Below are 26669 nucleotides of genomic sequence, written 5' to 3' on the forward strand. Positions count from 1 at the left end.
TGGTGCGCGCCTCAGACGCTCCAAGCTTTGTGTTTTAAGCTCACACCCAGACCCCACGCCCATGATAACCTGATGGGCTTCTATGCATATAAGGTAGGGCTTGCGAAGATGTCCCACGGTAGGCCTACAGGGGGTCTGGTTTTGTCTAAAGATGGTCTGGGGGCCGGGGCTGGACATGCAGCTCAACGGGATTCAGAGCCGGGTGTCGGGTATCCCATGCCACTGATCCGCTCGGTCTAAAGCGGAGCTGCTGCTGCCCAGGCAAATTCCTGGCAAGGCAATCTCCGACTGTCGGAGCTTCAAGGGTCGCCTTTTACTATATGTGCCGCCCCCAGTCAGCAGTGGTTGATGGGACTGAGAGAGACCCTCCCTCTGCTCTCAACTATCCAACTATGATTCAGTGGGCCGTAGCAACAACCCCTATCAACCTCAATGAACTCTACCCATGAGCTGATTGGTTTGTGGTATCCCTGCATGTTTAGAGGTGTGTTGAGTCAATTCATTTTGTCCCGGGTTTAATGGTTATGATGATTTTTTGTTCATTTTCTCAATCTGGTTTCCCCAAATATTGAACTTCACGATATTGTATTTGCATGGTTATGAGGGCAAATTATTTTCAGTGGCACCTTTAAAATGCTATAGATATAATCCCCATTATTGTATTGGATTGTATTTTTTTTACCAAAGCTTTGGTTTTTCAACCTGTATGCCTTCCCTTATTCAGACAAACAAGACCGGGGTCATAAATACCAAATGATGGACTTTAATAAGTTATCAATATGTATATACACTTACATTCACATGTGTTGGGCAACATGTTGTTGTTGTTATTTTTTTTATTAAATTTTTGGTTGGATGCATGGTTCAGTGGTGGCTTTCTCACAGCCTCTCTCCGTGCAACACAGACAACAAACAGCTACAAAATATGCACAGTTTAAGCGAATAAAAAATGCATAAAATGTCAACAGCGCAGACAGCAAGTCCATTGACAGCAGAAGAGTGTTGCTGTGCCGAAGAGGTCGATCCTCTTTCTTGTTTGATCTCCAGATAGTTGATGGTTGACATGGAGACGATGGGGAAGGGGGCGCATTTAGAAGCACTTCCTGTGGACAATGCTGGGGCCTGCCTCGTCGTATTCCTGCTTGGAGATCCACATCTGCTGGAAGGTGGACAGGGAAGCCAGGATGGAGCCACCGATCCAGACGGAGTACTTCCTCTCGGGGGGAGCAATGATCTGGAGGAGAGGGAGAGGGAGAAGATGGATCAGTGAAGTGCCCGTGCGTAATGCTCGTATAAGTTGATTCGTGTGCGTAAACGACTATCAATTATGAGCTTCATTGTGTTTTTGTTGTCGCAATATTTACCTTGATCTTCATGGTGCTGGGGGCCAGGGCAGTGATTTCCTTCTGCATCCTGTCAGCAATACCAGGGTACATGGTGGTACCACCGGAGAGCACATTGTTGGCGTACAGATCCTTACGGATGTCAATGTCGCACTTCATGATGCTGTTGTAAGCAGTCTCATGAATACCAGCGGACTCCATTCCTGGTCAGGTGAGAGGGGCAAGTGTTAGGATGAGGGGGAGGGCAGCCATATTTTGGCACACTATTGATTAAGTGCTGTTCGAAAAGACAGTAAAATGTAAGGATGGTCTGACTTACCGATGAAGGAAGGCTGGAAGAGGGTCTCTGGGCAACGGAAACGCTCGTTACCGATGGTGATGACCTGACCGTCGGGAAGCTCGTAGCTCTTCTCCAGAGAGGAGGAGGAGGCGGCGGTTGCCATCTCGTTCTCGAAGTCCAGAGCCACATAGCACAGCTTCTCCTTGATGTCGCGCACGATCTCACGCTCGGCTGTAAGTAGGCAAGTTGATCAAATATTATTAAGAGTGACAAACAGCCTAGACCACAGAAACCGTGTGCTTAATCATGGCAAACTAATGAGACGGGGTGAACTTTGAAAGTTACGGAAATGTATAAAGTTGAAATATAAATGGGTTGCTTTTTTTAAACATTCAGCTAGACCCAATTTTCACTGTACCTTTTAATACCTTTTTAGTATTTCAAAATATTGTGCCTAATCATCTGTAGCCGTCGGACACAGCGCACAGGCAGCACTATGTCACACAAGCTTTGTGAGTTATGTCATTCAATTTCATTACGTGTCTAGGCCTTTGCACAAGGCTGTCATTAAATGGCACGTGGAGGTTTGTTGTTGGTGGTCGTGTTTTTGTAAAGTGTATGTGTTGCAAACTATTCCAATACTGCTAGCAAAAGATAGTAAGTTATGATAATATTTTAGTCATAAGCGAATATTTTGCTTATGTTTTTTGGGAGTTCTTTTGTTAGAGAAGGCCCTCAGTAGGTCCCTTACCGGTGGTCACGAAGGAGTAGCCACGCTCTGTCAGGATCTTCATCAGGTAATCGGTCAGATCGCGACCAGCCAGGTCCAGACGCATGATGGCGTGGGGTAGGGCGTAACCCTCATAGACTGGGACGTTGTGGGTGACACCATCACCAGCATCCAGCACAATACCTGGGAGAGAGGAAAGGCGAGAGTTTAGCAAAGTCCAGGCGACACAAAGACTTCAAACATTTCATTGCACTTCAACAATAACGTAATATTGTGGCTTAAGTGTGTGCTCGAGGAAGGATTTACAAATACACGCTGAAAGCACGTATCGCGTTGGCCATAAAACAGCGTAGACAGTCCCAGAAAGGCTGGTTGACTGTGCGTAAAAGTTGTGCGTAAAATGCTGGAAGTGCTAGTTAAGGCATAACTATCTCACTTAATATTATGTGTTGAGATGGTAAAATGATTTTATAAGTTACTTTTGTCTGTTAAATTATATGCTACTATTTAAAGGTTGTCTGTCTCTTTTTCAGTTATGTGTGTTTAGGAGGCTTCGCCTGTGTGATAAGTAGCAGCTGTTTGCTGCTGTCAGTCTTACCGGTGGTACGGCCGGAAGCGTACAGGGACAGGACAGCCTGGATGGCCACATACATGGCGGGGACGTTGAAGGTCTCAAACATGATCTGGGTCATCTTCTCTCTGTTGGCCTTGGGGTTCAGGGGGGCTTCAGTGAGCAGGGTGGGGTGCTCCTCGGGTGCAACTCTCAGCTCGTTGTAGAAGGTGTGATGCCAGATCTTCTCCATATCATCCCAGTTGGTGATGATGCCGTGCTCGATGGGGTACTTCAGAGTCAGGATACCTCTCTTGCTCTGAGCCTCGTCGCCGACGTAGGAGTCCTTCTGACCCATACCGACCATGACACCCTGAAGTGCAAGAAAGGGGAATGGTTATATCGAAGAATCCAAACAGAGGTTTGACCTTCTTCTGGTCAGATTAAAGTCTTGCACGGAAGGCACGTTGATCATTGCGTGAATGTGCCAAATAACAGTGTGGTCTACAGAGACAGACAGGTGCAGGTGTGCACCTGTCAATTCATCTGTGACTAATTTAGTCCCATATGTCAAAGGCTACATTGCTGATAAAGGGAGCCAGAAGTACATGGCTCAACACAACCACTCTGGCATAGGGATGCCAGAGTAAAGTTAATAATTGCACAAGACAACTACATTCTAATACTAATTAATTAAAATCTCAGTTAAATATTCACTCCAGCAGCCTACCTGCATGAGAGAATGGCCAATATACTGTGTATCTATATATTTTGTAAACCTAATGTAAAACGAATTGTAATTCTTCTAAATTTGCTGATGAGTAATTATTACAATAGTTGTTAAATTGGTTTTCATAACCTTCTATCCATTATTCTGTCCTATTATTGTATTGTATTGAGATCGTGTCTAATAAAAGAAAATTGTATTCTTTCTAAATTTACTGAGCAGTCATTATTAAAATAATTGGTTTTCAAAATCCTACTTTCCATTATTCTGTCCTATTATTGTATTGTATCTCCGCTGTTTACCTGGTGACGGGGACGGCCAACAATGGAGGGGAAGACGGCCCTGGGGGCATCGTCTCCGGCGAACCCAGCCTTCACAAGACCGGAACCGTTGTCGCACACAAGGGCGGTAGTTTCTTCGTCGTCACACATGATGGCTTCTGTTGGAGAGGAGGGGGAGAAAAGAGTTCAAGAACCACATGGCGATACATAAACTGTATATGACCGAAATAATTACCAAACAAACACTTTGGTTCTCCGCTTTTTTTCCTTGCAAGTTAATACTAGGTAAAACTGGTGATATTACAAAGACTAAAAATAATTGAAACATTCACTGGAGCAGGATCAGGCCATTGCCTTGAGCTAAATGTGGCCATGGCACACTGACACCAGGCAATTACGCAATGCATATATACTGTATAAACCTAAACAAAAATCACTTTAAAAGAGAGCAATATGGATGTTAACTATCTTGTCCATCAGATGAGTGTCTTATGAGTCTCGACTAATTATCTGCTCTTTATATTATTCTAATTTGGCGTGCGTAAAACTACGTGAATTTTTAAGTAAAATCAAAAGTGTACTCAATCTCATTCATACCTTTCTCAATGAAACTATGGCTGGCTTTTAATTAGTCTGAATGCTTCTTGCTGCATCAATTAAACCACGAGGATGCTGAAGTAAGTCAATCATCCAGTCTACTTTCTCAATCTATCTATCCATAATTTCCAGACCTAGTTTAGAGGGAAACTTCTCCTGTTGAGAAGTAAAAATCTATGATACTTCTCAGCCTCCTGTTAACAGTTTTTACAAATCCTTTTCCTTCTCCTTCAGTAAAAGCTTTCTCCTGCAGTCTAGCCTATCCTCCAGTAGAGTTGCCCATGCTGCCTCCAAAAGTGTCCTAGATGTCCTGTCCAGGGCAGTACTGCCTAACTCCTGCTCCAGTGGATGCTCCAGAGTCGCTCGGCTTAAGGCCCATAGGGTGTCCCAATGGATGTGTGTCTTCAGGCATCGCAGCAGGGTCTTACCTTAGGGGAGTGTCTGCGGCTCGGAGAGAATGAGACCAACCAGTGATGCTTGCTGAACCAGCTACAATCTTCCCTTCTGACTGTCCACCTTATATACCCAACCTCCACCATTCACAAACCGTAGCACTGGCCCCCATCCCGACCCCCTGCCATATTAGGACGCTGACAGGCCAAGGAGGAGGAGGAGTGGGTGATGCAGAAAGCAGGCGCGCCTCGCTGAGGGAAGGAGGGATCTCCATCCATCAGGATTCGGAGAGGAGCAGGAGTGACGCTGCGCGCACCCGGTGAGGAGAGAGCGCGCGCCATATATGGAACTGTCGCTTTGACCTCCCATCGAGCCCCGCGGTCCCACCTCGAGGGCCGTATAAGGATTGCGCGAGCCACTGGGGGTTTGCTACGGGAGACGCCAGTTGCTACCAACCAGGGTTATAGATTTGCTGCTAGTAGGCCTCATCCAGCCTTAAAATGGGAAAATGCTGCCCTCATCTGAACAAATTTAGACCACAGTGAGAGCTAGGGCCCAAACAACTGACTGATCAGGACTGGTGCACTAGCCTGAAAGTGCCAATTAAAAGTTCAATTCACATCATGATCAATACAAGGTAATCAATACTTTGATTTAAAAAAGGAGGAGGACTTTATTGTGTGGAAACAGTTCGACACGTGAGCAGTCGGAGATTTTATTTATGAAATCATAAAGCAGACTACTTGCACTTGATTGCATAAAATGCAATTGGCCTGACCCGAGGGTGCATTCAACTGAACCACATATGGAACCATGAGTAGAAAACTGAGGCCTTTTTGAATCTGCACATTAGGGATATCTGTCTCCATCTTCAGCTTTAAATGATTGTACAACCTGTTATAATGAAAATCATAAATATTACTAGTGAATGTACATAGAAGATCATGTTCTTTGCAGACTGGAATCCCCTTTTTCTTAAAAACATACTACACCTGCACATCCAATCTGATATACTGCATATATTTTTCATATTCACTGTAAAAATCATTAGTTCAATTTAAAATATGCTATTCTGCAAACCGCATGGCCGGATATTCACACATATCTGAGAGTGTTATTGAATAAAAAAGGAGAGCGCCTCATGAACAGCCAACAGCTGAAACCTTATCTGTAGGGGCTACACGGGTCTGTCAGTGGAGCAGTTGTAATAATTATAACTCTAAAGGAGGAGGGGAGCTAGTGCATGTGTGCATGTGTGTCTGTGTGAAAGTGGGAGTGAGAAACAGAAAGACATTCAAAGTGTGTACATGTGTGCACATGTACTGTATGTTGGTGTGTGTTATAGAACTGAGAGACCAGCAGTAGTGTAGGAAGATGAGGTGTCAAGGAGCTCATATTAAACTCAAAGGAAGTGATTGATAACAGGGACACATGTAGAGAGAAAGACAGATACATCTAAAGAGGTAGAGAGATAAAATGGGCCTAATTTGGTTAATTCAAGGAGCACAGAGAAAAGAGCAACAAGAGTGGCAACTCTATTGACAACTGAGTGGGGCCAACTGCTGACTCCTTGCTGAAAGCAAAACATGTTGCAAGGACATTAAAACAGAAAATAAGAAAAATATCCATGTGGATTGGCATCTGGAACTCCATGAAATATATGCCACCAATTTTCTTTGGAACATTAGGCTTTTTATTTTACAACATGTTTCCTCTAAGAAAGTTAGATGTTATACAAGGAAGAATGCAATTAAAGAACTTTAAGACATATCATAATAAATGTTTGTTCAAACACATAAAATGTGATACTGTGTCTCGTATCAAAACCTAAAGCTGGTGCAAGTGGGATATAATAAATGTCAACCAAATAACCTTTAATGACTAGGATTCAAATTATATCAGCAACAGACAGCTTCAGGGCTGATGGGTAGGGGTTGGGTTGGACATGATAATTCACTTATTTTGTGAACTTAAATTGGTTAAGAGGGGGAAGCCGTGGAGAAACAGGAACTTTAAGTATAGTAAAAGTAAAATGTGTGTAGCTATGTCCTCAGAGAACATTGTTTCTGCACTTGAAATGCAAATTCAGCGCTGTGGCATTACAACCTGTCAGGGGGAATCCTGGATGTCTCGTTAATATGTCAAGACAAACAGGGTAAGAAGGGGGTGGGAGGGAGGAAATGCTTCGAAGTCTGCAGACCGAAAGAAGGCAGTGTGTGGGTACTGTGGGAGGGGGCTTCAGAGCAAGGTATAGAGCTACTTTTAAGCACTTGTTGTGAGGGGTTTTGGATCCGAGGGGGGCCTACAAAACGCCTAAAATGTAAAGGGGCCGACAGTTGTCGTGGAGTGACAGAAAGAGGGGAGGGGAGGTCAGAGGGGGTCTTCAGGAGAGACCACTTGGAAAGGGGGAGGAGAAAGAGGGAGGTGAAATGGCGTGTGCAGCAGGTGGCAGAAGAAATGAGTTTAGTTTGTCAGACGGCATGTCATGCAGCCAGCTGATGGAGACACTTTGGACAGAAAGAGTATTTATTTTGTGCTATTTATTTTAAAAGAACTGATTGTATTAAGTGTCAGAATTTTAGCCAGTCAAATGAAAGGAAGAGAGGTGGACAGGTAGAGACAAATGGAAGTTTTTTGTTGTTGTTGCTTTTTAGTTTTTTGTTGTAAGAGCATGCTCAGTCGTCTACCTTGTCACCTATTCAGTTAGATCTTAACTTCCTCTCTCTCTCTCTCTCTTTCTGTTTCTCTCCCATTCGGCTGAGAGCACAGAGGGCGAGAGTGTTAGAGAAAGAGGTAAGAATAGCTCAAGCTATACACTTGCGTCCTACCTTTTTAAGCGTGGTCGTGTGTTCATGTGCTACATAGACAAAGGAAAGGACAGACAGACAGGGCTTTTGTTTGAGAATTGCTTAAGTTTTCTATGTCTATCTAGTGTTTACGGTGATGAAGGTCTGAGGATACTGATACTGAGGATAATGTAAATGGACAGGTAAAGGTGCTTTAAAGGACAGGTTCATGTGTTTTTTTTTCATGTGTGTCTTAAAACAACAGAAGGAGTCCGAATGTATAGTTAAGACTGTACTTTGAAACAATTTTCCTTTTTTAAGTTCTTTGAGACAGGGTTGTAAAAAAAATAATTAAACGTAATTTATTAAGTAGCCCAAATCGTGTGATATGATTCCGTTTACAAACTTATTCATCTTCCTGTTAAGCCTGGGTTTTCTTGGTTATGTGCTGAACAAATCAGTTCCTCGCCGGCTGCTTCCTAATGCTGGTTTCTTATTCTCCTTAGAGGAGGATCTACAAGACATATAGTGGAACAAGAAGTGTTGGACACCATGCCTCTTGGCCACTCCTGTCCAAAAAAGACATCCATCTCATAAAGTAAAAAGCCAGCTTAATTAATTTGTTTGTAAAAGGTGACCCCAGATTGTTGGAAATGTTGAGCAAATTTCTTTTTATTGTGCTTGCTAAGCCCACCCTGTTTCTTTCTTTCAAAGTTTTTTTTTATTAAATGTTAGTAACAACGGAATTGTAGCACAGCGAGTACAAATTTTTTCCCTTTCTCCCGAACCACCCTGTTTTAAAGTGGCGCTATGTGTCATATGGACACTCAGGTTAACCTAATATAATCTGCTTTATGAGACCAAAGACCCTCTCCATGGTCTGCAACCAACCATGGTGTTGTGTTGTGGTATGGTTGTGTGCGAAAACGCATCATGGATTATATAAATAATTTATTTTTCTTATTATAAATGGATTTTGGACCAAGATGTTTATTGTGATATTTATTTTCCTATCTTATGAACAAATAAGGCACTTGGGATAACTTTAAAGTGATTTAGTTGTGTCAGTCCGAGAAGGATCAGAAGAACCTCAGTTCCTGTAGTTCCTCGAATAGCTGGGGAGGGGATACAGAGAAAAGTGAAGGGAGCTGCAGCACATGGGGAGTTGGAATAGGAAACCCACACAGGGCCGAGCGGCACCTGGTCAACTGCATAGGCCAGCTGAGTCGGGAAGCGCAACTGCTGCCTCGACCATATGCTTCAAGGAGAACACTGCTGAATTCAGAGACGTTAGTTCATGATTACAAACTGTCTGAAGGAGTCTTTTCACCATTCATGGTCCTGCATATACTGTATGTGCAAATAAATAAAAATATGTCCGTAAAATATAGCCTAGTACATGATTTTTTTTAAACATGGAAAAAATGCTTGATTCATGTGTAATAGATTATTTTCTTGAAGCACAGTTGCGATGAGCACGTTCATAGGAGGACCAATCAACTGGTTGCATTCATTTGCTGCTGTGTTAGGACCTGTATGTGTGGGACAATGTGCAGAGTCTATTTGCATGAGGCACTCAGCAGCACACTGTCAACACAACCCAGCAACAGCTGCATACACACATTACTCATATCATTACCACAAGGTTTTATTTTGGTATGATGGATTGAATGCACATTGATCCAGGAAGCATACCCGAGCTTACCTCTAGCTATGTATGAAGCAACAGCACCACCTGCTGCTGACACTGACTATTTATTATGCTTTGTCAATAATAATGAATGAGCAAATGTGATATGGTACAAGCTACAGGGAAGGATATGTCTGTTTGTTTCATCTCTTCCCATCCCATTTACTGGCTCTTAATTTTGAAATTAAATTTTATATTTAAAAAAAAAAGCTTGGGTAATGTTAGGGTATATCCAACCAAGATGTTCACATCCATTCAACACGTTCTGATTCAAAATAGTGAACAGTATATGTGCCGAAACAGACCAAAGAGCATACACTTTTAAAAAAAAGAGCTTAACAACAAACCCGTCCACTTAAAAAAACATATATTTCTTTATTTACCTTTACATTTAAGTATAATAATTTAACAAACACAAAAATCATTAGAAACCTGTCAAACATTACTGACATCATTTAATCTATGACCCATAACATACAAGAGGAAAATAAACCATGATCTTTGATTTGAGAAAGAGAAATGGATCCATCAATAGCTGGCAAACAGTCAGTGAGTGGTGAAGTGATTGTTTTTCTTTTTAGAACAACGTTATTTGATTCTATGTGGTTGTTGGGCAGGGTTTGTTGATAGCACCAACCTCAACAAGGAACCCCAATAGAAGTGCCTGGGTATGTGTTTTTGATGCAAAACTTAACTTGAAAATCAGTGGTAAGCAGAACAAATATACATTCTGCAATTAATCATCTTGTAATCAATAGTTTAACAGAGTACAGTCTTTACCCTGTAATAAATAGCCTATATAAAACATCTGCATGAATACAGAAAGCATTAGTCAGCAATTGAAATGTCGAATTACCAATGATAAACATACTCTTTTATCCTGACACTGTAGTTTAAATACGATTATTTTCAATTTCGGAAATGTCAAAAAACTGTTAAGGGTTTGGTCAAATAGTCCAAATCAATCATTATATCTAATTAATGTGACAGAATGCTCTTCCACCGTACTACAATCTAGAATAGAAATATAGTTTCGAAGTGAGATAGATTTAAACACTATGTGATTGTATATGCCATGTACTGTAGATCAATGTTGCATGTTGCCAAAGGTGTAAAAAACCCAAAACATCATATTACCACAGTTCAAAGGTCAATTTAAATAAAAAGTAACCTAATGATCGTAAAAACATCTGATAAATGCAATTTTCTGATTATCAACTGTGGAATTAAGCAATTGATGTTCAAGTTGAATTTGTGTTTTTCACAAGCAAATTCTAGAAACAACCCAATCTACAGGCTCTTTAGGGCTATGGAGACTTAAAGCTGAGGGCTTTTGAGAAAAAATAAATATAAAATAAATCCTGTTAAACACTATGCTCTGGACTTGGCCGGAGCAGCCAAGTGGGCAATTACTATCCAAATATTTACTGAGGAGAATCATTACTTCCGAGTCAGGCTCTCCAAGCCAGCTATAATATTTAGCTGGCTTAACTGCGCTGTGGTCAACATGTAGGTGGTTCTTAGAGCTGTTTCCGTAGAACTTACTGCTGGCCGAGTACAGCTCCAGGAAACACCCCAGTGATTGAAAAAGAGAGGAGGGGACGATCACCTCCAACACAGACAGGTTGTACACTCACATTTGAATGTCCTAATGTTGGATTCCTGGTTTTCCACCATTTATAGATGAGAACAAGAGAGTTGACTAAGAAAACATGTGACCGACGGCACTGTTTACCTGACTCTGATGACGTGTTCCCTGTACCATCACAAGCCAGAAAAGAGGCTGTTTAGCAGGCCTCAATCCACTTTCCCCTAGTCACTTTGCACATTTTTATACTCTGTTTGACAAATGAAGATGGAACCTTTTAGCAGTCTGAGCAGCCAATTAAGGCAAATCAATTCCAATGTAAATGTGATCCAATGAGACCAAATCCTTGTTTGGAGAAATAACTGATTTTTATACATTAGATGTGTAGCACCTCAGCAGTGACTGACAGGACCATCAATAATATTTCTAAAGATTAATCTTTGTTTTCCTTAATAACAACACGGTGTGGACAACACATTTGGGTTGTTTAAACTCTAAATTGAATGACAATAAAAAGTCTCTGCATGTTATTATCAATTATAATAAATAGACACAAATACATATCAGCAGTTCTGTTCTCGTACTGGGCTGTTAGGTTTGGTTATGAAAATCATTTAGTGATAACAGACCACAGTGCTCCTTAGCAGGGAAATGAAGAGGTATGTTATTTCCACCAGATTCATTACTGTCACATCTCTCCCGTGTGCCTGAACTATTCAAAGCAGGATATGTTCTTTCCCCATAATTTATGGTGCTGACAATGATTTTATTATGATTTTTATGATGATGGCTATGAGCCTTCCTTGTGTGGAGGAGTGTCTGACTTTCAATGTCAGCATCTCGTCCTGTCCTCTTCTTTTGGTGTAGGTTATAATTATTTTCAAAATAAAAGCATCTCAAGGAACTGTCTGGCCTACGATTCAGTTCTTAGGCCTCCTGTGGATTACCCAGTCTGTTTGCTTTCTTCATTTGGCGCTACACTCCCTTTATGTGTCTTAGTGGCGTTCGTACCTCCTCCATCTCTCTCTCTCTCTCCCTTTCTCTTTCTCTCTCTCTCTCTCTCTGGTGTTGATCTGTCGTCCTGTGAAAGGTTTCATTCTTGAGCAAAGCTGTGGGTTTGTCCCAGCCACTGACTGACCTCCCGTCCTCATTCACTCATCCTCCTCCTGTCAGCGGAGGGCTCGTTGCTGTGCTTCTTGTAGAAAGGCCTGTTTCTCCATCAGTTTCCTGAACAGTCCTTGCCTGTTGCCCAGCAGCTCTGTGTGCCGGCCACACTCTGCAATGCGCCGCTCGTCCAGCACAGCCACAGCGTTGGCATTCTGGATGGTGGACAGACGGTGTGCGATGATCACCACGGTCCTTCCTGTCCATTGGGTGAGAAGGGGCAGGGAATGAGAAACCGAGCCGCAAGAATAGCTCCCAAAAGAACAACACTGAGCAAAAAACTGCTTGTTATCTCTACTTTCAATAGATTTAGAAAAGACGGAGAGGTTCACCTCCCATCAGACGCTCCAAGGCTTGCTGCACCAGGAACTCGTTCTCTGAGTCCAACGCGCTGAGGAAAGATAGTGCTTTAGGATTATCTTCAACATGATACCCTGTGTCTCTCACCAGCAAAACTAAACATTTCTATCAGCAGAAATGTAAAGATGGCAGAAGTATTGTGAGTAAGGCAATTTTGTTAGATGATTAAGTCTTTCTCACCTGGTAGCCTCATCCAAAAGCAGGATCTTCGGATTCTATATATAGAGAGATAGAAGAGAAATAGTGTTATACAAACAAACTCAGGTTTCACAGATAAAAAGAAAGCATATGTAAGTTTATAGATCCTAGTCCCCCTTGTGATTTCAAGCCATTTTATGTGGTGCAGTGAATAGTGATGAGATACATCTACATACTGTTATATGACATAGATTATACAGAAAAAATATTGTGCACAGATGACAGGTAGGACCAGAGCTAAGAGCTTAGCTTTCTGATAGATAGATAGATTGATAAACAGCAGAAAAAAAGCATCATGTTGCTGTGATCCTCTTACCTTAAGCAGAGCTCTGGCTATGGCTATCCTCTGCTTCTGACCACCTGAGGGACAAACACATGAGGTAAACATGACGTGCACACACAGACGCTCCGTCTAAATGGGACCGATGTGCCTCCTAACTAAGTAAGCTCTGCTGTCTCTCCAAAATATGTATAAAAAAAATTGCATTTATTTTGTAATGCAGGACTAAAATGAATGTCTCTTTCATAAATGCAATTTAAACACGGCAAATCAATTACTTAAAAATTTAAATTCATTATTGATTAGAAGGTAAACGAGGAAAGGATAGATAAGCCTGCTCCCCAACACTGGACATATATTTACTCGACAAAATCGCTACCATTGACCCCGCCACACCTCGACTGCCTGGAGGTACAAACCGTCTTGTGTAAACTGGAATAAAATGAGTGGTTTCCATAGTGCATCTCTGTCTCGTCTCTGCCTATTTCTCACCTGACAAAAGAACTCCTTTCTCCCCCACCACAGTGTCAAAGCCCTTAGGAAAAGCCTGGATGAAATTATAAGCGTTGGCCACTCTGGCTGCACTGTAGATATCCTCTGAGGTCACAGTGTCTGGCTCTGACGCACCGTATGCTATATTATCTCTTATGGAGCAGGAAAACAGCACTGGCTCCTGGGAGAAAGGTGGGAAGAAGAGAGGGTGAGGCTGAGAAAAAGGCAGATGCAATCTTTACTCAATTATTTGTTTTGGGCCGCTCATTAAAATTTGAATAACGACAGAGATAAAGGATTAATTTATTACCTGGCTGACTGTTCCAATGTGACTCCTGAGCCAATGGGGATTTAGATCTCTGATGTTGTGACCATCTATAGTGATGAGACCTGGAGAAAAGAGGTCAGGGTAAAACCATCATCCAATCTAACTTTTTTTTTTAAAAGTTTGTGATCAGCAGAACGAGCTCGTTCTCACCATTATCCGTGTCGTACAGTCTGAGCAGCAGTGAGACCAGGGTGGATTTCCCAGAGCCACTGGGCCCCACCACAGCCATGATGGTACCAGCTGGGACCAGCAGACTGAGGTTCTGGAATATAGGAGCCTCCTTACGAGTCGGGTAGGCAAAGGAGACGTCACTGAACTCCAAGCGACCCTTCAGCTGCTCTGGAGTCAGCACAAGGCCCTCTGCGGAGGAGCAGGGGAAGAGGGACAAAAAAGACTATTTAAATAGTGTGATCATGTAGAAAAGGTTTAGACTATAGATGTGAAATTCCCCCCCTCATACACTTCTCTGAAAAGCAGTAATGGCGTGAGGAAAGAAAAAACACTTTTACAATTACAATTACAATTACTTTAACGACGGGTTTAGGACAAACATGGGTACTTAATGAGGTATTAATCTGCCTGTGAGAGTAAAAGAGTGTGTGTGTTTGTGTGTACTGACCATCGATAGGAAATTCTGGCTTCCGGTCCAGCAGCTCCCACAGTCTGGTTCCTGCTCCAAAACCCTTCATCAGCTCAGAGTAGAATGAACTCAGACCTACACATCAAAAAAGAAAAGAAAAGAAAAGAAAGGCCATATGCAATCACAATCACACAGGACATTTCTATGATAGAAAAAAAGAATGCTTGTGTGTGTTACCTGCAATGCTGATGCCCACCCAGAAGGTGTACATGAGGAACGATGAGAGCTCTCCCACGGTCATGTGCTGACTGGCCATCAGAAGGCCTCCTTTGTACAGCACTGACAGGATCATGATGTTGCCACTGAGCCCAGTCTGACACACACACACACACACACACACACACACACACACACACACACACACACACACACACACACACACACACACACACACACACACACACACACACACACACACACACACACACACACACACACACACACACACACACACACACACACACACACAGTTATTGGATTACTACAACATCTGGCATCACTGCTTACCCTGGACACAGCACTAATTAGAGCCTGATGCGGGCACCTGCCTGACGCGCCAACTGATGTGTCTCGCTGACAGTCTCTATAAACCTATAAAATCACTTTTATTATTATTACTTTTATAACGGCCCTACAATAAATGATACCGCTTCAGGCATGGGTGCATGTTTTTTGTTGAAACGGTTGTTAATTAAATGTCATGGTAATTTTGAAGGCTGTTGCTTGCGGTGTCTGCGTGATATAGGAAAGCTTTTCTAATATATTGTCTACAATCAGTGACATAAATAAAGGCACACTACTAAAGGCTAATGTCATACTAACTAAGGAACAACTTATCACATGGAAAACAATAGAGATGTCCAAGTGTTGAAGATAAGTTTAGACAAAACCTGTTTAGGCCTGTTAAACATTTTAAAAAGCACAGATGGGGGTGTGAGGGTGGGATGTGGGTGGGGTATGTTCGGGAAGAAAAGGGGAAAAAATTTGTATTCATTGTGCTACAATTTCGTTACTAACATTTAATAAAAAAACCTTTGAAAGAAAAAGCACAGATGGGTTAATCAGTTCTACGACCTTGTATGAGGTATTTGGAAAATACTCTGTGGTTTTGCATCAACCCTGAAATACAACGGCAAAAAAAAGCAGAAGCCTTGGTGCAACACCTACTTTCCCAACTGTGGACACGCAATACTTACCACTCCAAAAAAGCCAGCTCGTAGCACAGCCTCCTTCCTGGCCAGGCTCAAGACCTGGTCCGTTTTCTGAGTGTATGCGTTGACCTCCGATTGCTCTTTACCAAAAGCCCTGACCGTCCGCATGTTGCTGATACGCTCCTCAGCCAACTACACACACACACACACACGCACACAGACACTTTTATTAGCATGTTGTCTATTGAACCTCAGCTTATCACACAGCAAATATACACTGCAAATGTAGCTAATGAAGTGCATTCATCACTATGGAGCATCAGCAATACCGTGCTTACACATTGTTAATAACTAAATCCTCAGATATTGTCTCATAAATCTCCGCTGTTGTACATAACGGGACTTTTTAAACAAAAAAAAATGTGAAAATAAAATCCAGGAACAAGGTCTCAGTGGGTTTTTTTTTCTAGGCCTGTGTGTTTCTGTATCACCGTACCTGTGTGGCTTGGGCGAGTGCGTCCTGTGTGCGCTTGGAGAGGGAGCGAAGGTATCTGCCATAGACTACAGCCAGGACAGCCACAGGAGGGACAATCAGCAACACAAAGCTTGCTAAGGTGGGGGAGACATAAAACTAAAGAAGGAAAGAAGGAGAGAGAGAGAAAAAAAACACAATTAATTGAAATAAAAAGGAGAGGAGAATGACAGGAGGTGGAACGAAACTGCAAACAGTTCACACCAAGTGGTACAAATCATTCATTACACTGGTTATTTCCATTTGTTTTCTTGTGTGTCGACTACAGCAGGAAATAATGATTACTTCCTTGTAAGGAAAACAAATTGTCTGTTGTGGGCATGTGTTGTGTAAATTCAATTGTTATTCTTAATCACCTGATAGACCTGTTAGTCAACAAGTCCTCAATTCACGAGTGCTAAAATGTGATGAAAAGTAGGCGGGAGAGAGAGGTGTCAGAATAAAGCCATATGAGCTTGGTTTGGATTAACACACTAATTTGCGACGGGCGTGGCAGTCATACAACAGAATCCACCTTTTACCTTGTACTGATTTGAAGTATTGTAGAAAGCCTGTTTCCCAACAGCCCAAAAGACTACAGAGAGGAACTCTAAGCTCACATACCGACAGACAGCACAACTACTTCCTTGTCCCAAACAACTCAACAACACCATACCTATGCACATGCTTTACTCTGGGGTTTAATGTCACCGATTGGTTTAGAGCAAAACAATAGAGAAAATAAGGATTTCAGTAAAGGCGATTTCAGACACGATACCTAACATTTCACATCATAACTGTACCATTCAAGCCCATCCCCACCACGATGCAGGGCCGTACTCACCATCATGCTGACACCAGCAGCTGCCTGGGCCACAGCTCTCAGCCCGTCAGACAGGTTGTCTGTGATGGATCGACCCACCACGGCCGTATCTGCCGAGAGGCGGTTGATGAGCTCGCCGGTCCTATTCCTGTCAAAAAACGCCACTTCCTGGTTGAGGATGGAGGAGAAGACGGAGGCGCGGAGGTTCCGGACAATCTGTTGACCTGAAGAGAGAAAAGAAAAGAAAGAGAAATGAGATGGTAGTTTCGCATTCAAACGATTTAGTTAAAGCCCCCTGAAAGACCCCAATCCACAAAATCCTTCCTACTATGTCATTTGGAGAGTTAGTTGCATGATAGTAAGTGTCTGAAAAGAATTATGCACATTTATCAGTCCAAATTAAAGATATTGTCATTTAAGGGTGATAAACTTTTCAGAAATCCGGTTTTGATGAGGTGGGCTATGCTCTGGTTCTTATTACAAAATCAGTATATTGAACCAATCAAGGCAGTTCTATAAAATCTGGTGCCATGGAGACCGTTTGATACTGCCACACCAAGACAGTCCTGTCAAACGGTCTGTTGACAATAAAAACAAAGTTTTATAATATGCATTAAAATGTATTCTCAATCAGACTTTTGCTTGTTGAGAAACCCACCTTTGATCATATATTGATTTTTACTTTTCCAGACAAGGTCTCTAGAGGCTTTAAGAAAATGAATCCGCTCCAACTTGTAGAGTGATTACATTAAGTGTTCCGGGCAATCGTTCAATGAAAAATACAAAACTGTGTAGTGACTTGTCTGATCATGTGCGTTAATATGCGTGTGGGCCCGTGTTTCTATGTGTGCAGCCATTGACCGCCCTTCCTGGATGTCTGACCTGAGATCTGCATGAGATAGACTCTGGCGGCGTTGGCTGCCCCACCAGCCAGGAACACCCCCGTCAGCATGATGCACAGAGACGTCAGGGAGGCCGTCATGGTCTCCATGTCTGTCCCAGTGGTGTAAATAGTGTCAATCACTTTACCCAGCAGGAACGGAGCCGACATCGTCACTCCACTGGAGACGGTTAGGAAGCTTAAAGCAGCTGGGATGGAGAGAGGGAGGGAGGAGGCGGAAAAACACAGCAAGTTCTAAATCAAAAACATGACACACACTTAAAGCAAAATGATAGTGGAAGGCAAAAGTCCCAGTTATAAAATGTGATGTAGTTTGACTTCAAAGTTGGTACTTGAGGTTGTTTATCAAAGCTGGAAATCTGCAAATGAACCTCATAAACAGCTGGGATGCAGAGCAGCCTTGTTTTGGATAGGGATGGGTATTGCCTTTATTGATACCGACATCAATACTGATATTGACAAACAGACACCCACACACCGTCCAAACTCCAGGTGTAGCAGTTTGAGAGTGAGATGGAAAAGTATTATTATGATTTTCTCTGAGAACCTGTCAGGAGAAGCTTTACCTGCCAGTCTCCATCTCTCCGGGTGAGCAAGTTGCAAAATCCTTTTCACATCCTCCGTGGGAACCGTGGTCGGCGTTTGGTCCCTCTCTGTGTCCTCCCGGCTCCTCTCGGGTCCGTCCGGTGTGGAGGCGGCCGAAGAGCTGGCGAAGGCAACAGGTGTATACGCGTGCGACCGAACTCGACCTGACTGTGAGTGTGGACTGAGCACAGAGAGAGTTCTGAATGGACCTCGGGGCAGAAGAGACACGAGAGGCCTGGACGAGCAGACAGGTGTCGGGAGAGCGGCTGGTTTGACCCCGGTGGAGTGTCTCTTCCTCCGGGGGGCAGATGAAAGGGTGACACGGTGCTGTAGCCAAAACATCCCGGGCTGTGTCAGCCTGAGTCTGGCCAGATACACTCCATGTGTGCACCTTGGCATGCATATTAAGAGCCGCATCGTCCCGAGTTGTCACTAGGCTACTCGCTAGATTTGAAAACAATTAAAAGAAACAAGTATTTTCCACAGTGTTCAATAGCGTCGAGTCGTTTCTTGTTGAGTCAGGAACATGTTAGTCCACCAGCTGTGAGGCTCAACCATAGATAGTATATAAAAGGGCTCAACACAATATGTAAACAGCCGAGCAGTGGCGGAGCTTCTTGCCGCTACATTGTCCACTTTGGGCGGTTATTGTCCGTTTTATCTGTGCCTGACAGCCGCCCTCACCCACTTTTATCTCTTATTATCACCGAGCAGCTACACACCAACACCCCGCCTGTCACTGTCATCTGTCGGTCGCAGCAGGCGGGTCAAGTGGAAACACAAGCTGCCAAAGTTCCACCAAGCAAACACCAAGCCCACTCCGAGAAACAAAACCTTATCTCCACCGGGAGAGTGTGAAAGGGTAGAAATGGGAAAGGTGACCCTGGTTTGAGGCTAGTTCGCATGTAGACAGACACGATTCCTCCTCTTCCTCCTTGACTGGGAATTCAATGGCTGATGTTAGGAAACTTTCCCCAGACGCGACCAATCAAACCCCAATCATTATGCTATGCCTTCGACATAATAGCCTAGAGTTTTGTTTTAAGACGAGATGTGCGCCGTACCCTAACGAACAAAAAGCTAATTATATATTTTTTTTGTACATTTTATTGATGGGCATACAAATATAGGAATGTTCCCTAAAATAGGGTTAACTTGGCATTGATATAATTTAATATAATTTCCTTCTTAAAAAAATGAGTTTTCGTTTATTTAAAATTTCAAGCAATTAATCATCATCCCCAGTGACAACTACATATAGGTTTGAAACCCTGCTCTGCGCTGAGTGAATGCGAAATCTAAACCGATCCTTACCATCGACTTTCGGTTGCTTCTGCCTGGCCGGCGGGGTGAAAGTTGAGAGTTCGTCCACATCTTGAAAACAGGAGACACGTGCGGGTTGAAACGACGTAAGTCTACTGACCAAAGTTTAAACATGTGCATGTAACTATACTTAAACACATTAACTATGAATCCCGGTTGTGTTTTACGAGTGTACAGACGAGAATTTAGCTTTAGCTTGCATTAGCTATACATTTATTTTAGCATGGAGATGCTAGGTGGCTGATTGTCACAACGCTTAATTGTAACTGAGTGACTTTCGAGAAACGGTGTTGTACATAGTAGGGAGCTCTAGGCTCAGCTGTCAGTCAGTAAAAGGAGAAGATCTTTGTGAAATAGATCCAGATCTGGTTTGGGCGGCTTTCGTCCTCAGATGTGGCTCATGATGTCCTGGGATCTGTCATCTTGTGTTCACTTAAAAAAACACGTCTATTTCCTCAGGCTAGGGCTTGATGTGTGTCTTATCTTGTTTATGTGGGTGGTTGACTGCAAACCTGTTGACCTACAGATCCTTAAAAAGTCTTAAAAGGCATTTAATAAGTTAATCTAAAAAGCCTTAATTGGTGTGAAAACGTCTCAAATGAATCTTTCTAAAGTCTTAGAAAGACATTGGGAGTGGGATCCGATCAATATATTGTTCTGATGTTGCAATTTATAAACTCAAAATCTTTTGTTGCATTTATTTTTCACGTGATTTACAAATGCACACATATTTGCATGGCATCCGAGATGGTCACATTGCAACAGTTGCAACATTAAAGTGACATGGAATAATGAAATACCAAACTAAATAATAATGTTACATTGAAGTAGATCAATTTACTGGAAAAGAAGAAGCCTTGATTTATTATTCCTATTCACAAATAAATATTGAGTGGCATTAAAAACAGTCTTAATAAGTCTTCATATGTGTGTCTTTGGGTTTTTATGTGGGTAGGTGTTTGCACATGCATTACTGTTAAATTCAATTAAAAATAAAATGATAATAATATAAATATCACCTCGCTATCTATTTACTTTCATCTCACTTTTCCCCCTAAACTGTGTCGCGTCCCTCCGGCTCTGACTCTACGTCCCTTCTCTTTCAGGCCTGTACAGCTGCAGCAATGGCTGCCATCTACTCAGGTATCCATCTGAAACTGAAGAGTCATCAGACTCCATGGGAGGACAAGCTGAAGCTGGCGCGTTTTGCCTGGATCTCCGCTCAGTGCCTGCTGCCCAACAAGGAGCAGGTAGCGACTGAAGTTGTGTTACACAATATTAGCATCATTGTTTAGTGATAACTACACTCTTTTCCATTTGAACGCGACTGCATGTCTGATGTTGGGACCCCTGGTGTAGTTGTAGATGGTCTGTGTTGTGCTTGAGAGGTGCCTACTATAGTTTTTCTTCTGAGGTGAACCTGTTTATTTTCATAACCCAAATCAATTACTGTATGTACTTTGTGTGCTGCGGCAAATTCTTTGTTATTTAATGAAAATTTCCCACAGCATCAGTCCTGGGATATTCTAGAAATGATTGTCCATTTTTACTCAACCTAAAAGCAGCCTATACATATCAACTGTCTGTCCATCTACATGTGTGTCTTGACCCTCTCCCACACTGCAGGTGCTGTTGGACTGGTGCGCCCATGCTCTGACAGGCCACTACAACCAGAAGGTGGCGTTTTCTCAAGATGTTCTGGAGGGACTGTGGTGTTACCTTGACGATCTGCTTCACAGCCGAAAGCTACACTCTCTCCTCAAGCAGGGCAAGACGGTCAGCCTGAGGCTCAACATGGCACAGGTGTGCTGCAGAAACTGTTTTTAATGCGACAACAGTGACTTCTGAATTAATTTTTCTTCGTCTAGTGCTCTCACTATCTGTAGCGCATTCATACACCTGACACCTCTATTCTCTGTTTGCATTTAGCTACTGCTCGACCGTCTCCAGGAGTGTGCACGTGTTGGCCCCAAGTCACCGGTGTGTGTCTCCACCATACTGAGCGTGTGTCAGGGCCTTCTCTCGTCTCCTGCGCTCTCCTCTGTCTTCACCACCAAGTATGAACTCATGGTGGATCTCCTAGCGAAGCTGTGCTCTCTGGCCTGCCGTGAGCTCCAGCAGCCGTTGCTCACAGAAGCCCCATTGGCGGAGTCCATCACATGTGGGGATGAAGAGATGACCTTGTGTCTTCAATCTCAGCCGACCAGCGGTTTGGACAGTTCCCAGATTGAGCCTATCACGGAAAGCCCTCCAGATGAGTCAGAATTGGATGCCGGTGATAAATGCCCCGCCAAACCAAAGGATAACCTGCGTGCAGCTGATCTGTTTGAAGTGTTGCTTCAGGCGCTTTCGTGTTATTTGTCAGTTCAGCGACAACAAGCCAATCCTAACAGAGTCTTCACTTTGGTAACCAACCAGCTGGTCCAGCCATTACTTCTACTGAGACACCTGCTGACCTCTGGGGAATTTTCAACTCCTCACACACACCTGCGTCTCCGTCCGCAGCTGAGCAGAGACATCCGCGTCAAGATAGACTCCGTCCTCCATATAGCGCTCTTCCCCTCTGAACACCTGACCTCTTACAAGGAGGAGCTCCTTCCTTCTAAAGAGGACTCTGGGAAACGGGGTCCCGGAGGGGCAAAAGGTCCCTTGAAGCCCGTCAGCGCCATACTTTCCAAACTGATCGCCGAGGGCTACTGTGATCCGGCCATGCACTACAATGTGAAGTCCAACGCCTTGTCTCTGATGTTTAAGTTCTTCCTGGAGAGCTATGGGAAAGGAAGGGGAGAAAGCGAGGAAGCCCATAAGATGCTGTGTTTCTATTTCCTCACCAGATTGGTCCCAGCCTTGGACGTACCTCTTGACGGACACTCTGTCAAAGCAGAGCAGCCGGTCTCTGGATCTCCCCCGGCCACCGTCTGTCCCCCAGAGAGCTGGAGCCTGGCTCTGCTGGCTGTGGAGTCCCTGCTGAGCCACACTCTGTCTGCTGATATTTACAACGTGACAGCAGATAAGATCAGACATGGAGAGGTCCAATTTAACTTTTACAGAGCCCTGGGACAAATGCTTTTCAACCAGGCTCAGCCAAGGTATTTAAACCCCCCAGGAGGAACTTTTAAATGTTTATTTTTTTTAAATGACCTGTAACAGCAAATAAGACCATCAGCGAAAACATGCTTTTTTTATACAGTATATAGTTATTATTAAAGCAACTACGAGTAACATTTAAATATCTTTAAAACAGCCTCATGTTTCCTCTGATAGTCATAAATTACCTTTAACAGCAAATGACACCATCAGTGCAAAGAAAGACGTTTTTATATAGTTTTTATTACTGCATTTGGTCTGGTCGCACACCCAGTCCGATTTTTGGTTTGCGCATGCAGGCTCTATGGTCTCATATTCGTATTGGTCGCAGATTTCATTTCAGTGTAGCGCTGCAACGCGATTTGAGAAGCCTATCCCTCCAGGTGAGGGAAGGGGAGCGGGAGCCTTGTTTGAGACAGTTATTTGTCGTCATAATGACTGATAACGGGGCTGAACCATCAAAGAAAAAAAAGAATGAAGAAAAGCTAAAAGGGAGAGTGATAGACGGGCGGGAGGAGGCGAGGGCGTTGCCAAGCAACGTGTACACAATTTCACGGGCGTGAACTAGACTGCAGTGTGTTTACTCCTAAATGAATGAGCGGTACTAGAACAAAGTTTACTTTGCTTCACCTTCATCAGATGACCATTATTCATCTGAAATAGTCATTATTTACAACAACATAAACACGTTACCTCATCGTGATCCATACTAACTGCTCTCTCTCGCTTTCTGGGAGGACACGTACTCTTACAGCTCCGTGAGAGTAGCCAGTTAGGTGACACTGCATCAACTCATTGCAATCAGGTGTGTGTGGCACTGACTGGCATTAGTTGATGCAGTGTCACTAACCACTCTCACGGAGCCGAAAAGAGTCTGTGCCATCACGGCTTTCAACACACGCACTATATTGCGTCCTAATCAATTGAGACTGGCACGACCGGCACGCGTTAGAAAACGACAGTAAAGATACTTGGCGTCGTAAAAATACTACCGCTTTTGTCCAAAGGGGCCGCCAACGGACAAAGTTACTCGTAGTGGCTTTAAAGCCTTTGCTCGGACTTACACACATCGATTTAAGGCAAACAGACGGGAACTTCTTGTGTTTTCTGAACAGGACTAAATCAAAGTTTACCTTGCTTCACCATCGTCATATAAATATCAATCTTACAAAGTCACATATCAATACATAACCTCATCGCGATGCATGTTGTGTCTCTCTTTCACTCGCTTCCAGAACAAATGCTGAAAAGTTCCTCATAGTTGTGAGGGAATTTTGGGTCTTTAGTTGTAATATTAATGGTAAAGATTAATAGTTCATATATGCCTATCTAGTGTGTCTGTCTTTCAGACTCTAGGTCAGCCTTGGAGCCTGTTAGGAGACACTTAGGTCAGTTGTATAGATAAAGTCTCATCTCTTTAGACTCCAGAATGTTATGGTTCACTGTGTTCAGCTCTGAACCAAAACATTGGTACGCTTGGTGCCCGAGCCGGGGAGGTGTTAGAGATAGCGCAAGGTTAATACACAGCTCTAAGCATGTATCTGTCAGAATTGAAGTGCAAGTCACGAGAGTTGCAGTCCGTTTCTCCTTGGCCAAGTCTGTAATAAATATTGCTTCATAATTCATCCAAGTCTCCTGAAATATTCTTCCACCTGAGTTGACCTCCAACCTTAAAGGTCACATATTATGCTAAATGCACTTTTTAAATGTGTTCTAACATATCCATGGGTCCACTGTGTGCCTAGAGACTGCCAAAATATTTAAAAAAAATAACAATCTCTCCTGTTCTCACTCTCCCCCTTTCTGAAACCCCCACCCCTCCCCCCCAATATACTCCAGTCAGAATTTTCCCCTTTTCTGACCACACAAACTGGAAAGCCAGAAGCTTCCACTGTGCAGCCCACACCCCTATTTCTTATTGGTCCACGGCCCTGACAGACAGAGGGCGAGGCGTATCTGGCTTCGCTTCCGGACAGGGGGCGGGGGGAGCTCAAAGATTGTATATTTACGAGAGGAGCTGCAGCTCTTTTTAAAAAATAGGCCATTGTGAGATTAGCTGAACATCAGCATAGTACAATAAATTATCTGAAAGTTTTTTTTCAGCAAACAATTAAAGAAAAACGTATTAGCGACCACTAAGACCATATAATATGGTGTATAATAGTACTGAAAAGTGTATAATATGGGAGCTTTAAAAGAACTTCCTTCACAATAGTCACTGAAAAAAGGTTGTCTCATGTTCATTACCTGTGCAATGTTTTTTTTTTTAATAATTGAAAAGAGAACTGTTCTGCGTAACCATTTGCATGTTAATGCTCTAAAAAATTTTCCTGTCTTGTCTTTTTAGCATCCCAGCGTGGTACCGCTGTCTAAAGGCGCTGTTGAATCTCAACCATCTGATTCTTGAACCAGACTTGGACCAGCTGTCGTCTTCGGCCTGGGTTCATTCTGAATGCATGGAAGCACGAGTCCAACGGGCCAGACAGGTCTGGATGTATTCCTATCTTACATTGGGTAAAAAAATGTTTTAAAGGTGTAAGAGAAATTTTAGCTGAGACAAAATGTTTTTTTTTTTCCATCCCAAAACAGCTGCTGGTGTGTAGTCTCCTCCAGACTTACACAAAGCTCCGTCAGCTGCCTCGCCTGTTCTCTGAGCTCCTGTCTGTGATCTGTCAGCCGGCACTGGATGAACTCAGACCTCCTCTGCTGTCCCAGGGCGTCGCTGCCTCACTCAGGACCTGTCTCCTGGACACTCCATCCTCCCAGGGCCTAGAGGTCTGCTCATTAGTGTTGGAGAGCATCAGGAAACATATACTACCTGTCCTGGTGGATCAGAAGATGGAAATAGATGGTGGAAGAGATGAAGAAGAGGAGGATAAAGAAATAAAAGTGGACCAAGAGAGAAAAGATGCATCCCTGAAGCTGGTGTCCCTAAGCCAGCTGCTTCATGTGTTTCTGTTTAGTCTGAAGACTCTGGACAACACTTCTCCTCTCCCCACAGTCAGGCAGAGCCAGGGCCTGATGGCGGAGATGCGTCAGGTGATCCAGGAGTTGCTACATCTCTTATCAACAGACAAAAAAGCTGTGAAAACAAATACAAATTCAGCTCCGAAGACCCCAAGGAAAGGCGAATATAATTTGTTCTCAGAGACTAAGATGTGGGCACAGAAGACCCAGGAGGCTGCTCTCCTCCTCAGATACACCTGTGTGGAAGTGGACACGCTCTTCTATATCCACTGCAGCAAATACATACCTCTCGACGCCCCCCCTACAGCAGCTGCTAGCGAAACAGGTGACCCCGCTCCAACCCTAACTTGTATAGAAAGTCTTCTATCGGGTGAGATTTCGCCAGCACGTCTACAGCCGTCGCGCAGCCCCTTGAGCTGTTTGCTGTTCAAACTCCTCGCTTTGCAGCAGATGAAGAAGGTCATGTTAGATACCTCGCTGCTCTCTCCCGCTACTGCCGCGCTGCTGACCAGGGTAGCAGAGTTTATTGTGGCTAAATCCGACTCTGCGGTGAGTCCAGTCGGAGAGCAGGTTTGGGACAGGCAGATAGGAAGTGTGAATGCCGGCTCCTACCCTGCTGCTCACTGGTATCTGGTCACATCCAATCTGCCTCTGCTGGCTCCCTACCTGAGCGGTGAAGATGTGGGCCGCATAGCAGACGTCATCGTGAGCTCGCTCCTCAGCAGACAGACGCACAGAGGAAATGACGGTCTGACTGTCTCCCTCATATCCTCACAGCTTCTCCAAAGCCCAGTTCTGGTGGAGTTGCCCGCGCTGTTCTCCGCCACAGTTCGCTCCCTCACACAGAGGATTATTGACGTTCTCAAGGCAGCACAAGTACTCAAGGTTTGTCCC

The 26669-nt window shown here is 43.6% G+C and overlaps 3 protein-coding genes across 3 annotated transcripts in view; 1 reads left to right on the forward strand and 2 right to left on the reverse strand.

Annotated features, from left to right (window-relative positions):
• Positions 1-740: 740 nt before the first annotated feature.
• acta1b (actin alpha 1, skeletal muscle b) lies at positions 741-5075 on the reverse strand. The gene is made up of 7 exons (XM_080025080.1): positions 4937-5075; positions 3933-4069; positions 2952-3276; positions 2375-2536; positions 1663-1854; positions 1365-1546; positions 741-1234 (listed from the first exon to the last, which is right to left on the reverse strand). The coding sequence occupies exons 2-7, from the start codon at positions 4059-4061 to the stop codon at positions 1091-1093; spliced, it is 1134 nt and encodes a 377-aa protein (XP_079881206.1). The 5' UTR covers positions 4062-4069; positions 4937-5075; the 3' UTR covers positions 741-1090.
• Positions 5076-9783: 4708 nt separating this feature from the next.
• On the reverse strand, positions 9784-19324 carry abcb10 (ATP-binding cassette, sub-family B (MDR/TAP), member 10). Its single transcript, XM_080054083.1, has 14 exons — positions 18380-19324; positions 17795-18001; positions 16934-17136; positions 16075-16209; positions 15624-15770; positions 14605-14740; positions 14407-14502; positions 13938-14147; positions 13770-13849; positions 13460-13640; positions 13004-13047; positions 12670-12704; positions 12462-12520; positions 9784-12328 (listed from the first exon to the last, which is right to left on the reverse strand). Exons 1-14 carry the CDS (start codon positions 18813-18815, stop codon positions 12135-12137), a joined length of 2163 nt encoding a protein of 720 aa, XP_079910209.1. The 5' UTR covers positions 18816-19324; the 3' UTR covers positions 9784-12134.
• Positions 19325-19741: 417 nt separating this feature from the next.
• Positions 19742-26669, forward strand: part of urb2 (URB2 ribosome biogenesis homolog) — a 14021-nt gene continuing 7093 nt past the window's right edge. Inside the window, exons 1-6 of the mRNA XM_080028631.1 lie at positions 19742-19807; positions 20828-20971; positions 21348-21524; positions 21651-22810; positions 25156-25294; positions 25398-26664. Of these exons, the coding sequence (XP_079884757.1) occupies positions 20846-20971; positions 21348-21524; positions 21651-22810; positions 25156-25294; positions 25398-26664 (2869 nt within the window). The 5' untranslated portion in view covers positions 19742-19807; positions 20828-20845. The remainder of the gene's footprint in view (positions 19808-20827; positions 20972-21347; positions 21525-21650; positions 22811-25155; positions 25295-25397; positions 26665-26669) is intronic.

Source organism: Ammodytes marinus (genome assembly GCF_949987685.1).
Source record: "Ammodytes marinus genome assembly, chromosome: 1".
In the NCBI taxonomy this organism is placed as follows: Eukaryota; Metazoa; Chordata; class Actinopteri; order Uranoscopiformes; family Ammodytidae; genus Ammodytes; species Ammodytes marinus.